Here is a 15,199-nt window from a genome sequence, read left to right on the forward strand (position 1 = left end):
GGAGTCTGAAAAAGTTACTCAACTTATGTATCATAGAACAGAACTACACACTTACACAAACAGGAGTCAAGTTTGAGTCATGATGCCATGGATGTATAGAAAGACCTATTTAATTAAAGACCAGTCAAAAGCTTCCATCAAGGCAAAAGATATTTGTCAAAAATTCTTTTTTTAAATTATTATTAATTTCGATGCTAAATTGATAGAAATGAAAAGTATAACATAAACGATTTCCACATCTAGTCATAATATGTAAAAAATTTCAAAAGAAAAATAAAAAAAATCAAACATAAAAAAAATTAAGCCCCCACCATCTATAGCCTTTAACCTCCTAAGACCCACTATCCACATTTGTGGACAAGAGTTTCACAACTTTATACAAAAAAAAAGAAAGAAAGGAAAACTGTCCACCACAAAGGACATTCCATAAAAATTTTTTAAAAATGCATCTGAAAAAACTGTTGCATCGTGATGTTTCCAATACAGGCACTTATTTAAAAAATTTAGATATCAAAATGGAAGAAAAATCCAAGGCACTCTCTTTAGACATTAAAATGCCTTTATTCACATGGCATGGTCATATCTAGACCTAAAAAAAAAGGCATTTATTTAACAAAAAACAAAAAAGCTTGTACTTTGCTGACATGTCCTGGGTCTTAGGAGGTTAAAATAATTTAGGGTTCTGCAATATTTTGTTTTAACTGCAAAGGTATTAAAAAGTTACAACAAAATTCATTATTCAATATTTTATTTTATGGGTTTCCATACTTTTCTGGTCTGTGAAAAAAGTTCCTATTAAATATGAGAGTAAATAGCTCTATAAGGAAAAAAAAAGTTTATTTTATCATTACATCACTTCACTGTTGGTCACAACAATAAAATATAATGATCAACAGCATGAAAAACTCATTCTACTCATTCTAATAATTACATCCTAACATGTTAAACCATCTCAGTTTTATGTACGTCATGGTCCAAATTAATACAGACATTATTTTCATTTGAAGAACTAACACTAATAAATGTGGTTTGGTTAAAGATACCATCTTCATATTTTGTGCACTCTTTAAAACCTGACGTGTCATCGCTGACACACCCTGTACATATGCAGTTTGGATGGCTGTAACTCTTTCACTGTTTGTGCAAATAGAAAAATTCCAATGGTTTCTGAAACCTGAGATGTTGCGCTTTATAGGTTTTATTGGGTCATTACGGTAACTTCACCCATGCCTGTACTAGAAGCTGGAGAAGAAGCTGTTGTAGCAGATTTATAACATACAGTAAAGTGTAAATATTGCTAGATTTTGAAAGATCTGGGAAAAAAAAGTGTTCTGGAAAAATGGGCAAATGGACTCACTCACAGCAAATTTTCTAACCTTTTAGTCAGAATAAGAAAAAAAAGTCCAGGTGGACCATTTTAGGCTTAAGGTTTAAAGCATGGGTCAGAAACGTTTGCAATCTTAAGAGCCATTTTAGGACAGAAAAAGAAAAACAAAACTGTCTGGAGCCATAAGATACCCTTCTATCTTCCCTCAAACTGGTGACTGTTTAAACTCTTTAGGATAAGTTTGTACAGAATATGCGGAGAATAAATCAGAGTTTCAGTGCATTTACAGAACTACAACGAAATGACAAAACTAAAGAAAATAGTGATATTTGTCGTTATTTTTGTTTGATGCAAAAATCAGCTGGTAAGTGAAGGCTTTCTTTGCAATGGAGAATACAGATAAACACCTTCAGTGTTATAAAATTAAAACGCAGTCTACTTTTGCTACTATTAGTATTTTTTTTTTATTCATTTGGAGTAGAGTCTACATTTTTACAACTGCATAACATGAGAATCATTTTATTGCTATGGCAAAATGTGTACCAAAAAAAGTGTTATTTATTGTCATATGGTTTTTTGACAAAGCTACATTGAGCCACTAGAGAAGGGCCCAAGAGCTGTATGTGGCCCCGGAGCCACAGGTCGCCTACCCCTGGTTTAAAGGGTTAACCCAGACAAGATGTTTACAGTGATGGAATTGTTCTTACAGTGGACCTCGTCATACATCACAAATATGCATTTGAAATACAGGTGCTGAGTGATATTCTATATTTAAGAATCATTTCTTTCATAATAACACTTGGTTAAAACAATAGTGCATGTGAAATCCCACCCAACGTCTGAAAGATCTCCTCTGCTTCAACATGGATACACCACATTAAAACAGCTATGAGGGTGAATGAAGGAATATTTTTTAGCTTTCAGCAAGCTATAATTTGGCAAATACGTGACTACTGATCTTCTGTCGGAGAAGTTAAAGGCATCATGTACCTTAGAACTGCTGAAAATGTAGTACATCCATCATTAATAGTTTAAGTCTTATTGCACTTGAGAATTTTTTGTGTACGAATTATTTCATTAAAATTCGTGTTAGCATGTGTCAAACAAGTGAAGATATGAAGTTGAAATTTTATATCATGTTTGCTAGGTCAATTGTTTTTTTTTTTCTGAATGTATGAAGCAAATCAGTGATGGTCAATTGACAACATTTTCTAAAATCTGGTGATTTGAGGTGGATTTAATCTTCTACAGAAGTCTGTCAAGATGATATCATATGAGCTTATGAACATTTAACCAACTTTTCATCACAGACCTTCTTGAGTAGGTTATAAGATGTAAGTAATTGTTAAACTCCACACAAATCTTATTCAAATGAAACTGTGTTTATTGGTTGGAAATGCAAGAATAGCCAGAGCAGCTGACAGTGGAGTAATGACAAAAGAAACCCAAACCAGAAACTATAAGCAGCTCTTCAAAATCTGAATGTTTCAGCCTTTCTCAGTCCTCTATAGTGTTATGTCAGGGAGGGAAATATTTGCAAAATGAGGATCTTAACATTTTCAGGTTTAAAGCTAAATTTACAAATTCACACAATAAGCTCAACTCAAGGTTCACTCTGTTTCCATATAGTCTTAAATGTTTATTCCCTTTCAAATGTATTCTTTCTTTTTCTAAAAACTTGCAGTGATGCACAACAGGAAGGGAGGCCAGAAGCTTAATGAGTTTTGATTCATGACGAGCAACTTTTAGTGTGAATTTAACCTTTAAATGTTGGAGCAGGTTGTTTTCTGTTCAGATCATGCATGAAAACCAACCTGCTGAGTTGAGATACTCCATTCATTCACACTATAAAACCCCATCCATCCAGCCCAAACAATAACTTTTATAGCTCTATGTACTGGAAAGAAATGCATAATAAACTCTGGTCGTTTTAAACAAAAACACTGACTGCAGTCAGTATTTACTGCCCAAACCCCCTTTATTATTTTATAGAGAACATTTAAATAACATTACAACTAATTGTGATACAGTGTTGTTGTACACAGAGGGTTTTGACGCAGACACAGTTTCCCGTTTCTCGTCTGTTATGTACACTGAAGGTGCGACAGCGGCTGAAGGATCAGAAGTTGATGGCTTTGCCGAAGGAGGCGGCCAGGTTGGCTTCTCTGAAAGCCTCCGACACCGTCTGTGGAAGATGATGAAGATGGAAGAAGTCAGTTTACATTTACATCTTCTTCTATGTGACTTAACAAGCACAACATAGATTAGGAGACTCATCTTCAGTTTGTAATTGAGGTTTACAGACAGCTATAAAATATGTGACCACAGAAGACAGAGTTTTACAGATATAGGAACCACAATGACCGGAGTTTGTGAGCCTCAGAAATGTCAAAACAACTGAGTAAAAAAGTTCACAAAGTCACCATGATGTTTTACAAATATCCATGCGTGTATATATAATTGTTTTACATAATTTAGTCAGGTACACATTTATCTAGTGATTTACCTGGTGATTATTGAATGTCTGCTGATAAAATGCACATCCGTGAAGGAAATAAATGAAATGAAATGAAAAAATATATTTTTGTACGCATGTATATTATGTCTGGCTGTATATAAATTTAACAAAGGTCCAGTACTTGGGGTGGGTGGGCAGGTGGATAGGAACTGGATACAACAATTTCAAGTTCAAGTTGTATGTTTCTTCTTGTACATATGAAAATTTTAAATAAAAAAGACCTTGATTAAAAAAAAAAAACAAAAAAAAAACAAAGTCACCATGATGTCAACCATTGGTTTTTAGACTACTGTTGTGAATCCTTGAGCTTGTATTTTGGCCGTCATCATCTTGGAATGATGGAGCCAGAAGTGTCCACCTCTGGACAAAGCTGCAGAGGAGTGAGAGGTTATGGGTGACACTCACCCAATACTAACCCTTATGAAACAATTGTGTGACAGAAACCTTTGACAGTCTTCTAAGTGGAACCTTTAATCACATCTACAGTGCAGCTGTCTGTCAAGGAATAATATGTTTTTTTCAATGAATAGAAGCTCTGGAAGTTCATCTTAGGGGGAAATAAACTGTCAGTCGAAGCCCACCCAGGCTTAATGTTAATTTATTAATGATGGAATAATCTGTTAAAGACCCAACAGTACACGGATTAGAGGATCCAAATAAAGACAATGAGTCAGGGGAAAAAATTCATAAACTTCCATTAGAGCAAAGCCTTTTTATAGCCACCATCTAGTGGTCATCAGTGGTATGACACTTTCAAATACTTGTGAATTAGTTTCAGATTCAAGCTACAGTTTTCCTTGGACAAAACAAATATGACGAGTCAGTATTGGCAGAAAGTTTAGGAATGTTACCAGGAAGATGTGCCTGGTATGGGGTGGTTGTGTGTGTAACAGAAGTACGTACAGGATGTGCGTGGCAGACTCTGGCAACGTCCTCGCAGGAAGCTCCATACTCCATCGCCAAAGCGGCTTCGTTGATCATCTCTCCTGCTCCCTAAAAGAAACACACAAACAATGTCACTGCAACAGCTACACAAGCATGTCAGCAGTGAACATTATATCCACCCCTGAGCCTGACAATTCTGTTACCCAAAGGCCTTTTAAATCAGGTCTGACATAAAAATACCAATACTACAATGAAGAGAGCCATGCAATCAAAATTTCTATTTCTATCAGTATCTAAAAATATATGAACTTGAACAAAAGCTACTAAGTTCTAGTGCTATAATAAAGGCTTTATATACTAATAATCTACAAGGTGCAGTATATAGTTACCATAGTTTTTAAATAACTGTAGTCTAAACAGCTGTATATTCGCCTCTGAAATGTAGAACTAAATATTTGACTTAAGGAGTTCTCATATAAAGTACTTAACAGATGCTTAGGATAAGAATCTATTTAATAATATTAATAAATATATTTATCTAGGTTGGTTGAGTGTGCTGTGTTGGCATTTGGGATGCAGCAGCTCTTACAGATCCGAGGATGTGAGCTCCCAGCATTCTGTCTGTCTCCTTGTGGCTGAGAATTTTCACCATGCCGTCAGTGTCAGCGTTAGTTTTAGCTCTGCTATTGGCTGCGAAGGGGAACTTTCCGACTCTGTATGGAACACCCTGATGAAGAGGAGGAGGAAGAGTTGAGTCAGACTGAAAAACACTGCAGCATAAGCTCATCTCTTGTGTTATTTAACCCATCGTGAGTCATACACGTATTATTTATTTCTATTCACCTGCTGTTTCTGTGCTGATCTTAGACTAATACTACACACAAAACTCAATTTCCCATCAGCCCCTGTGTCTCACCTCCTCTTTGAGCTGCTCCTCCGTCTTGCCCACCCAGGCCACCTCTGGATGTGTGTAGATGACGGAGGGAACACAGTTATAATCAATATGCACGGCGCCACCAGCCATGCCCTCCACACAGATGATGCCCTCGTCTTCAGCTTTGTGGGCCAACATCGGTCCAGCGACCACATCACCGATTGCATAAATACTGTGGAAGAGATGAGAAATTAGAGAGAAGGCAAGTAAAGACGATGTTCAATGAAAAGCTGAATTTGTCAGATTTATATGATGTGCAGAGAGGCACTGGGAGAAGCTAGCAGCAGAGATATCACAAATCTTATTTTTACAGGTGATAAATTTACCTTGAAAAGTTTACATTTCTGCAATATGATGTTTTCTATCCAACATACCCAATTTAGAAGAGAAAAACCAAAAATTTTAATTCTGTGGGAGATCAGGGGAAGGATCCTTCAAAGTTCGTAAAAATTACATAAAAACAGAAAGAGGTAAATATTTATAAATTCATAAGGGTCAATAGTATGTTAAATAAAATAGTTATATTCAGCTCCTCGATAGGTTTGGGTCTACCTATTCTACCAAACAATTTCTAAATGAATTTCAGTTTTGATTTTTTTGTGTCTAAAGTAAAAAATGTGAGGGGGAATCTGTCAAAAACAAACAAAAACAACTGGCTTGAAAAATATTACTAAGAGGATTCAAGGATTCAAAGTGTTGTACGGTCATGTGTACAGTAAAACAGGTTTCCCTGTATGATGAAAATCTTTCTGTGCCGTCCACAATGAATGCAATGAGAATTTAAGATAAGTATAAAAGTATAAGTATAAAAATATAAATAGAATAATTTAATTAGGAAATTAAAACAACCAAAACAAAGTGGCATTTAAAAAAAGAAACGCGCAAAAAAATATTTTTAAAAAATATAAACTACTATTACTAAGAGAAAATATTTATACTACATACTATATTATTTATGAAAATAAGTTTTCAATATATATATACACACATTGGTATAATCTTAGATTTTTTGACAAAGCTATACACATAGGAAGAGAGATAGGAAATATGCTTCCATAAGATGTAACCACAGCGCTACTGTCTTATTGGGTCAGAATAGTTGTTCAGTGTACAGCAGCTACAAAACGAACCCAGGTATCTGAATTAGTTGGTTTTGATTTAAATTTTTGTAAACCAATCATCAAAATTAAAATGAATGAATTTGCATCAAACACAAATGTTAATTTAAATTTTGTCAAAACCATTGACAGAACCATCTCATTATCATCCATTTAATGGAAGACATGACAACTGTGAGGCTTGTTTATGAAGGTCTAAGTGTGTCGTTGTTCCACAGTAATATGACAGACTTTGCAAAAACTTTCACTATGTATCTTTAAGAGGACTTGCCATCTATTCCACTATAGCTACGAATAAACCAGCAACAATAAAAATATCATCACTGTTTTTTTTTTGTTTTTTTTTAGAGTCACTACTAAATTGAAGAAACCAGACGTCTGTGTGGTGTAACCATCAGAGGAGGCTGCAGTATTCTTATATGAAATAGTAAGACTGATTGAAGTTTACATCCAGTATCACAGTTTAGTGTCTGACTCCATGTTTATTAAGTACACTGTGGACACAGGTACCTGGGTACTTTGGTCTGGAAGCGGTTGTTAATGGGGATGCGGCCCCTGTTGTCCAGCTCGATGCCCACCGACTCCAGGCCCAGGTTCTGAGTGAAAGGTCGTCTGCCGATACAGACCAGCAGCACATCACACGTCAGAGTTTCGTTCTTCCCTCCAGCTGCTGCCTCCACGCTGAAACAAACACACAACATGGTCACATTTCTAAATCCAGCCTGATTTTCCCACAGGATTAGAGGAATCTTGGACAGTTTGACTCACGCCACATCAATCTTGCCATCAGGTCTCTTGGTGGCCCCCATGACTTTGGTGCTGAGTTTGAACTTCAGGCCCTGTTTCTGCAGGATGCGTTGGAAGTTCTTGGATATCTCCATGTCGATGCCCATGCCTCCAACATGACCAAGAAACTCCACAGCTGTAACCTTAGAGCCCAGACGCTGCCATACTGACCCCTGCAGAAAAGGAGGACAAAAGACTTACAGGACTTAGATGAACCAAATCAAACCAATCAATTCTGATGTGGGTCAGCTGGTGTTAACAGTCAGCAAATACAGTCAAAAACTGTAAAATATGTTCATGATTACATTAAAAACTGGTCTGAGAAAGTTAGTTTGTTTAGGATCAGTAGTGTTAATATTCCTCAATCTGCATCCATAAAAGATAATTTAAAAAAAATCACAAAAGTGAATCAGACTGAAATGATGCTGACCAGCTCCACACCGATGACACCAGCGCCAATGACGATGAGCTCTTCTGGGACTTTCTTCAGAGACAGAGCTCCAGTTGATGACACGACGGATTCCTCATCAATCTGCAACAAAAAGAAACAGTCAAGACTACTGCATTTTATCATAAGTAATATTATACTATTCATGTAGAGAGAGAAGTTAAATGTATCTGGTTTTAGAAGTAAACGTTCATATCAGACTGATTCTGCCAGGATTTCATTCACTAGGAACCAGAGTTCTGTGATATGGTGGTTGTTATTACAGTCTATTGTTTGATTCCATGTTTGCAAATCATACTTGGAAACTCAGACAAGAGTAAATGTGACAAAGAAAGGGGTAATTCTGAACCAGAGAAAGATGTCAATGAGCCGAGGCAAATCAAAAACCTTTTTCCTTGAACAGAAGCTATTTCTGTCACATGAACACAGTTTGGGTTTGAAAACTTATGGACATGAAAGAAAAGTCTACTAGGCACAGATGCCAAGGACTAATTCCCAAAGGCTTGAATGCCAAAACTTTTCTTCTCGCCTTTTTATATTTTAGAAATCAATACCAGAATTTGCTCCTATCATACTGCCTTAACAGAAACCATTTCAGAAATGAGGGGGCGGTCTAATCTGTACCTGAATCCCTGGGAAAGGCGTGACCTCAGAGCCAGTAGCGATGAGGATGTTCTTGGTGTTGATGACCTGTTCGCTTCCATCTGCTGCTGTGGCCGTCACCTGGTTCTTCCCGGTCACCCTCCCAAAACCATTAACATGAGTCACCTGTAGGTAATAATGTCACTACTTTAACTCTGCTAGAAGGAGTTCAGTTCTCCTATGTAGGAACTGTTTAACAGAAAAAAACTCACTTTGTTCTGTTTGAATAGATGTGCGATTCCTCCAGTCAAAGCCTTCACTGCCCCACTCTTCTGAGCCATCATCTTCTCCAGATTCAATGAGATACCTGAAACTAAAGGAAAGAAGAACATACGTTAATGAGCTCATGATTGATGCTACAATTTTGAAGAACGTGGCTCAATTAAATGATTCAGAGGTAGACAGATGAAATAACGCCTGAGAAGGGAATGAGAAATTGTGTTTAATTCCTTACTAAAATGCTATGTTTAATGCTATGCAAGACTTACTTTCAATGCCTCTGTTTTCAAAGTCCTTTCCATGAGCCTGATGGTACAGGTAAGAGTTGTTGAGCAGCGCCTATCAAAGACAAAATATCAATTAAGTCCTTCAGAAGAGCATCATTAATTCATTAACATCACATGTTTTTTGTTTGGTCTGTAATGAAACATGTTAATGTTCCGCCTGTTGACTTTATACTGAATTGGGACAGAGAAAGTATACATACATGTAGATATTTAACCAACTGCAGTATATATTTTGCAACATGTATTTAAGTGTACTCTTTTGATACGATGACTTCATATGTAACCGTTTATGTAAATGTCTAACAAGTGGAGTTGTGAATTAGCAATAAAACCTTGGACAGAGGATAATTTTTTTAAAGATATTTTTTTTTCCTTAACCAAGCAATCACTTCAACTATTCGAAGTGTTTTCAAAGCTTTATACAATTCACTTTATGTTTTTTTATTAAAATTGGAGAGTTGAAGAATTACATCAAATAAGGAAAAAGGTTGTCATCTGGCCTCTTAATGCACCGACAAGACCAGCATCCATGTGATCAAAAAACAAACTATATGACACCACAATATTTGCCCATAATCATTAAATCCAAAAGATAAATATAAAATGTTTAATCGCTGGCTACATTACCTTCGAGGGGATACAGCCGACATTCAGACAGGTTCCACCCAGTGTGGCATTTTTCTCAACACAAACTGTCTGTCAGAGAAATAATAGAAAGTGTTAATGTTGTTCCCCCAAAAATGAGGATAGTATTAAAATCCACCACGGACTGTGAAGGCATCTTACCTTGAAGCCGAGCTGTGCCGCTTTGATGGCAGCAACATAACCGCCTGGACCAGAGCCCACTACTGTGACATCTGCATCAACTAGTGAGAGGCAACACAGCAGGTTTATAATAGTAGAAATCTAAAGTTCAGTGCAGAACTTGACAGATGATAAGATTTATAGTTGGCTTACTTGCTGCTTTGTCGGCATAAGTCCTGACCGACAGAGCTGCAGCACCATGCAGTTTGCATGGGAGGTGGTGGCTCCGCTGTTAAGCAAAAGAAACAACAAAAGCACTTACAATAATTGTCATTTAGATAATGAGTCAAAAAAACAATAAAGCTATTTGTATTTTATATATATATATATATATATATACATATATATATATATATATATAAAAAAACAAAACTAAATAATAACATAGAATAACTAAAGCTACTACCCACTACTTTACTATGATGAGAATAAAATAGGGCAACAGTATGTCTGAAAAAGCAACCAAGTCATTTTCCAACATGACAAAGGTCTGAACACTATCAGACTAACATTACAGAGGCAGCCACAGAGAGATAACATGTTGCTGATATTTACTTCAGGAGGGATTTGGCATGAAGTACAGTTGTAAATCAAATGAGAGACCTGCTCAAATATTCAGCTACTGTGGGTTTTTTTGTATCATATGTTCCAGTTGTGCAGCAACATAAAATACTTTAAGACAACTAATTTCAAAGAGGAATAGTAAATTAGCTCCATCACAGTGACTCTTAGTTATTAAGGTGACAGCTGGGCTGTCAATAAAATGTTAGAAAAACATCATATATTATGAACAGACAAAACTGATCTGTCCATACCACTTGCTTTATTCATTCAACAATCCAAAAATCTAAAATAGAAAAAAAAAAAAAAAAAATCAATTTGCTATGAGATATCAAAAAAGCATGAAATCCTCACATACGACGAACAACCAGCCAAAGTTTAACAATTCTGCTGAAAAATGACACAAATAAATATTCAGTTAAGAAAATGGTTGCAAATTTAACTCCATTTAGATCACATACCTACATATCCACAACTTATGAAAACATGTAGGCTAACTAACAACAGATCAAGTAGGTGGACCAGTTTCACAAAGAACTGTTTATTGTTTGTAAGTATGTGGTTGCACTGAAACCACTTAATGAGGAAACGTTTGGCTCTACAAATTCCACATACAGCTTTTCAACTGTAAAACCTCAAAAAAAAAAAAAAAAAAAAAAAAAAGAACTTCCTTAAAAAAAAAAAAAAAAACAAAAAAACAAAAAACAGTAAAGTAACACCCTGTATTGTGAAGTGTCCCTATCACAGACGGTGGAAAATATGCTAACTAGTTCAGCTCATCTTTGATCAGACTATGTCCTAACACAGATTCATACATATAAAGGTTCATATATAATGTTTTTGTCTCGTTAATTTTTGGGTAATTTCATTTTAGGTTATATCACTATGGGTTTTAAAGCCACCTAAATAGGATTTAAGACGATTACTTGTGGAGTAGATGAACAAAACAACCAGAAACTCCAACCAATTATAAATGACCAACAGAGGTTAAATTAACTCCAGTATCCATTCCTTTTATTAAGTAAAATCATATTTCCAAACTAGACACTAATTTAGTTATGTACAACCCCAAAACCTCCTGTTGCTTGGGGACAAATAAGAGCCTTGCTCAAAAATCACTGTAGATATAAAACATGTTTTCTTGCAGCTGTCATCTGTCAGAGCTGTTTCATAAGGTGCTCAACAGTAAACAAACTAAATGATTTTGAAGCGAATTGCCAAATTATAGGGCCTTAACACTTCATATAAACCAGAGAGTTGAGAATTACTCTTATGGTTGTTGTTTCTTCAGTAAAACCTGATATAACATGCTAAGTTAACTAATGTAGCAAAGTAACACTTAGGTAAGCACTGCTAAGTTAGCTTAGCTCGCAGTCTTGAACGTAGACGTCACGATGAACACATGTCACATTACCTTAAAAAATTTATTAGACTGACTTTAACATGAATTTCTTTTTATTTCTGCAAATGATCGCTTCTTCTGAACATTAGTTTCAGCTGGAGTGGCCAGGTTAATGCTAGCTAAACTACCTTTACATTTCGTGTTCAAGGAAATTGTTTGAAATTGTTCGTTAAAGTGGCGTTTTTACTAAAGCTCTTCAGCCGAACTAACAAGGGAAACTTAGGAAGTACGACACCAATATGTGATTCATGTCCGTCATCAGGAAACGTTCTGTGCGTCTACTTCTGCTGTAAATTGTAGTTTTGCCGTTGAAGTCTGGCAGTGAACACCCATCCAGACCAGTTAGCTGAGCCGCTAACCAGGCCCAACCGGGACGCAGGAGTAAAAACAACAGTCTTCACAGAACCAGCAGCGAATGGGATGTGTTTAAACCCTTCCAAGACCTCACATACCAGTTTGTGGTTAACTTAAATGAGTCCTTACCGTGGCCAGAGAGCGGTATAACTGAGTCCAGCTCTGCATTTTGTCTGTGTCCCCTCACAGGATCAGTCACCTACAGCAGGCCGACCAGCCAAGGACTCCTCACATTGCGCAGGCGCAGTACCACTTCTGAAAAAAACATGCTTGTACGTCGCTTCCATATGACGTTGACGATTATGGAAATGGAATGGAATCTTTGTTATTATATCATGCCAATCAGAAACCCAGCTTTGTGGTCTTTAAATCTTATTTAAAGTCCTACCTAGACACACTTAACCTTTGCACTAACCCTAAAGCTGTGAAGACTAAAGTCTTATGTGACGAATTTAAGTTGTAATTTATTTATTTATTTTATTTTATTTTATTTTTTCTTGTTTATTCCTTTACTTTTATTTATTTAATTTACTTACCTATTTATGTATTTGTATTTAATTTCTTCCTGCCTCACCCCGAGCATTATGTTTTTCTCCATGCCATGTTCTGGTCTGTGTGTATATGGCATTATGTAAATAAAGTATGAGAAGAAGAAGAAGAAGAAGAAGAAGAAGAAGAAGAAGAAGAAGAAGAAGAAGAAGAAGAAGAAGAAGGCGGCGGCAAAAGAGCAGAAGACAGTACACTGTAAGCGTGGACTTTGTATTAACTAAAATGTTTTAATTACAATGTACTTAAATGATTTAAGTTTTATTACATTACTATAAAATGTTTAGTATATTCTACTAATTTGTAGACATAGTCAAAAGTACAAAAAAGTTTAAGTTGAATGGATTTAAATCACCAAATTTAGTAATGACCACACTTTTTTTTTTTTTTTTTTTTTTTATCTCTGCATTGCATTGTGGGTATTGGGCATGTTGTTGAAAGTGTGTTATTTTAATGTGCAGGGGTTCAGTGGGGTTGTGGTGTTTGTCTTAATTTTGACTTAATGTGTGTATGGCAATGTTTATTGGCCTTTTTGTGTTTGTCTTTGTGTTTTTGTAGAGTTGCACCATGAATGAGACCCATAGGACAAACAAAGGATTTACTGTTCACCTAACATCATTACAGTAGCAAAGATGTTATTATTTCCTGCCAGATTGATGAAGAAAAGAAAAAAATAAATAAAAAAACACTTAATTATTGTATTTCTGTTATGAGTGTAATATAGGTGATAACCAGAATATGTCTGATCAAATTCAATTCGTTGTTATTAAACAATTGGGTTGATAATGGAATACTACTTGGGTCAGTTGTTTACTTATAGTGAATTTTTGACAGAATATAAAATTCCTGTATTCACAAGAGAATATGCCATTGTGTGTGATGCTATCCCTTCAGGTTTAAAAACTTTGCTGTCATTTATTATCAGACCTTCAACAACCATTATCCCTCAAATTGCTCAATCAGAATTATACACAGGAAATTTAGATCCATTCTTGAGTAAAAGAATAAATAAATAAATGCATTAGAGAAATGATTCAAAGGGATACAATTTGTAAGCCAGCTTCTATCTTTTTTTGGAATAATTTATATTTTGATGTGGCCTGGGAAAAAGTATGGTTATTACCTAGGAAGTTTTTCATCTCGAATAAGGTGCGAGAGGTATCTCTGAAACTGTTACATAGGTGTTATTCATTTAATTCAGCTCTGGTTAAGTATAAGATCAATGTCGACCCTCTTTGCTCATTTTGTCACAATACTGATGAAACATTAGCTCATCTGTTTTGGGAATGTGCCTTCAGTCAAATTTTTTGGTGTGATATCAGTCTTTTTTAAATAGAAAACTGGATATTTGTCTAAACTTCAAAACTGAATATATTTTATTTGGTTTCTTTATTAATGATCTACCTGTTAAGAAATTGTTCATTCTTAATCTCATTTTGTTATTAGCAAAATTTCATGTGCATGCTAGCAAATTTGCCAAACAGGAACCCAACTTTGTGGTCTTTCAATCCTACTTAAAATCCTACTTGCACAAATTTAAGTTGTAATTTATTTTTTCCTTGTTTATTCTTTTACTTTTTATTTATTTACTTAATTTACTTACCTATTTATGTATTTATATTTAATTTCTTCCTGCGTTACCTCAAGCATTATGTATTCCGTGTTATGTTTATTACTGTTGACTGCTGTTGATCTATTTTGTATACGGCATTATGTAAATAAAGTTTTGGGGAAAAACAAAAATCTTTATTATTATATGGTTGTATTATCATTTTTATCATTTTACTACATACCATTGGAAAATGTCACAATTTCAGTGGACAATAGCACGGAATAATCTGTAATTTGTTTTATTAATACATATACCATACTAAAATAATTTGGTTGGATATTAAGAGTATTATTAGGCAAGGAAGAATGCAGAAAATAACACTTTATTTGTTTTGATGGCACTGCGAGAAGCACAGGCAAGGTCTGTGCACACTGTGAGCCTCTATCCAAAGCATTTATTATTGGAAACATTGGAACTCCAAACTAAGAAATGACGCACACTACACATATTTAATTCAATTGAATTTAAATTTAAACTTGGCCTCTGCTATTAACTCCTAATCACTAATAAATCTTAGAAAATTCTGACTTTTAAACTTATTCACAAATCCTAGAAAAAATCCTTTGAAAAATGGAAATGCACTTAACTTTTTTTGGCATTTATTTTCACATTGCTATAATTGTGGAGAATATCTTGCCAAATATGATGGACAGCATTGATAAAAAAAAAAAAATTCTTGCTTTGTAAGGATATGTAAGACTGTATACCTTTATTACCTTTAGCAGAGTTCAAACAATACATTTATTCCCCACACAC

At 35.2% G+C, this 15,199-nt stretch overlaps 1 protein-coding gene across 1 annotated transcript; it reads right to left on the reverse strand.

Moving 5' to 3' along the window:
- Nucleotides 1–2,690: 2,690 nt before the first annotated feature.
- dld (deltaD) lies at nt 2,691–12,539 on the reverse strand. The gene is made up of 14 exons (XM_030137639.1): nt 12,415–12,539; nt 10,122–10,197; nt 9,951–10,030; nt 9,792–9,860; nt 9,147–9,216; nt 8,871–8,971; nt 8,641–8,784; nt 7,999–8,100; nt 7,551–7,741; nt 7,293–7,463; nt 5,647–5,836; nt 5,320–5,457; nt 4,749–4,838; nt 2,691–3,512 (listed from the first exon to the last, which is right to left on the reverse strand). The coding sequence occupies exons 1-14, from the start codon at nt 12,451–12,453 to the stop codon at nt 3,447–3,449; spliced, it is 1,527 nt and encodes a 508-aa protein (XP_029993499.1). The 5' UTR covers nt 12,454–12,539; the 3' UTR covers nt 2,691–3,446.
- Nucleotides 12,540–15,199: the final 2,660 nt, after the last annotated feature.

The sequence above is a fragment of the Sphaeramia orbicularis genome, chromosome 6 (assembly GCF_902148855.1).
Source record: "Sphaeramia orbicularis chromosome 6, fSphaOr1.1, whole genome shotgun sequence".
In the NCBI taxonomy this organism is placed as follows: Eukaryota; Metazoa; Chordata; class Actinopteri; order Kurtiformes; family Apogonidae; genus Sphaeramia; species Sphaeramia orbicularis.

Excerpts from the sequence above, each read along its gene's own strand:
- dld (XM_030137639.1), bottom strand. The coding sequence starts at position 12,453 with ATGCAGAGCTGGACTCAGTTATACCGCTCTCTGGCCACG. Across the intron at positions 9,217-9,791 it reads TCGGCTGTATCCCCTCGAAG|GCGCTGCTCAACAACTCTTA; the intron begins GTAATGTAGCCA and ends TGTCTTTGATAG. Across the intron at positions 8,972-9,146 it reads TGAAAACAGAGGCATTGAAA|TTTCAGGTATCTCATTGAAT; the intron begins GTAAGTCTTGCA and ends TCTTTCCTTTAG.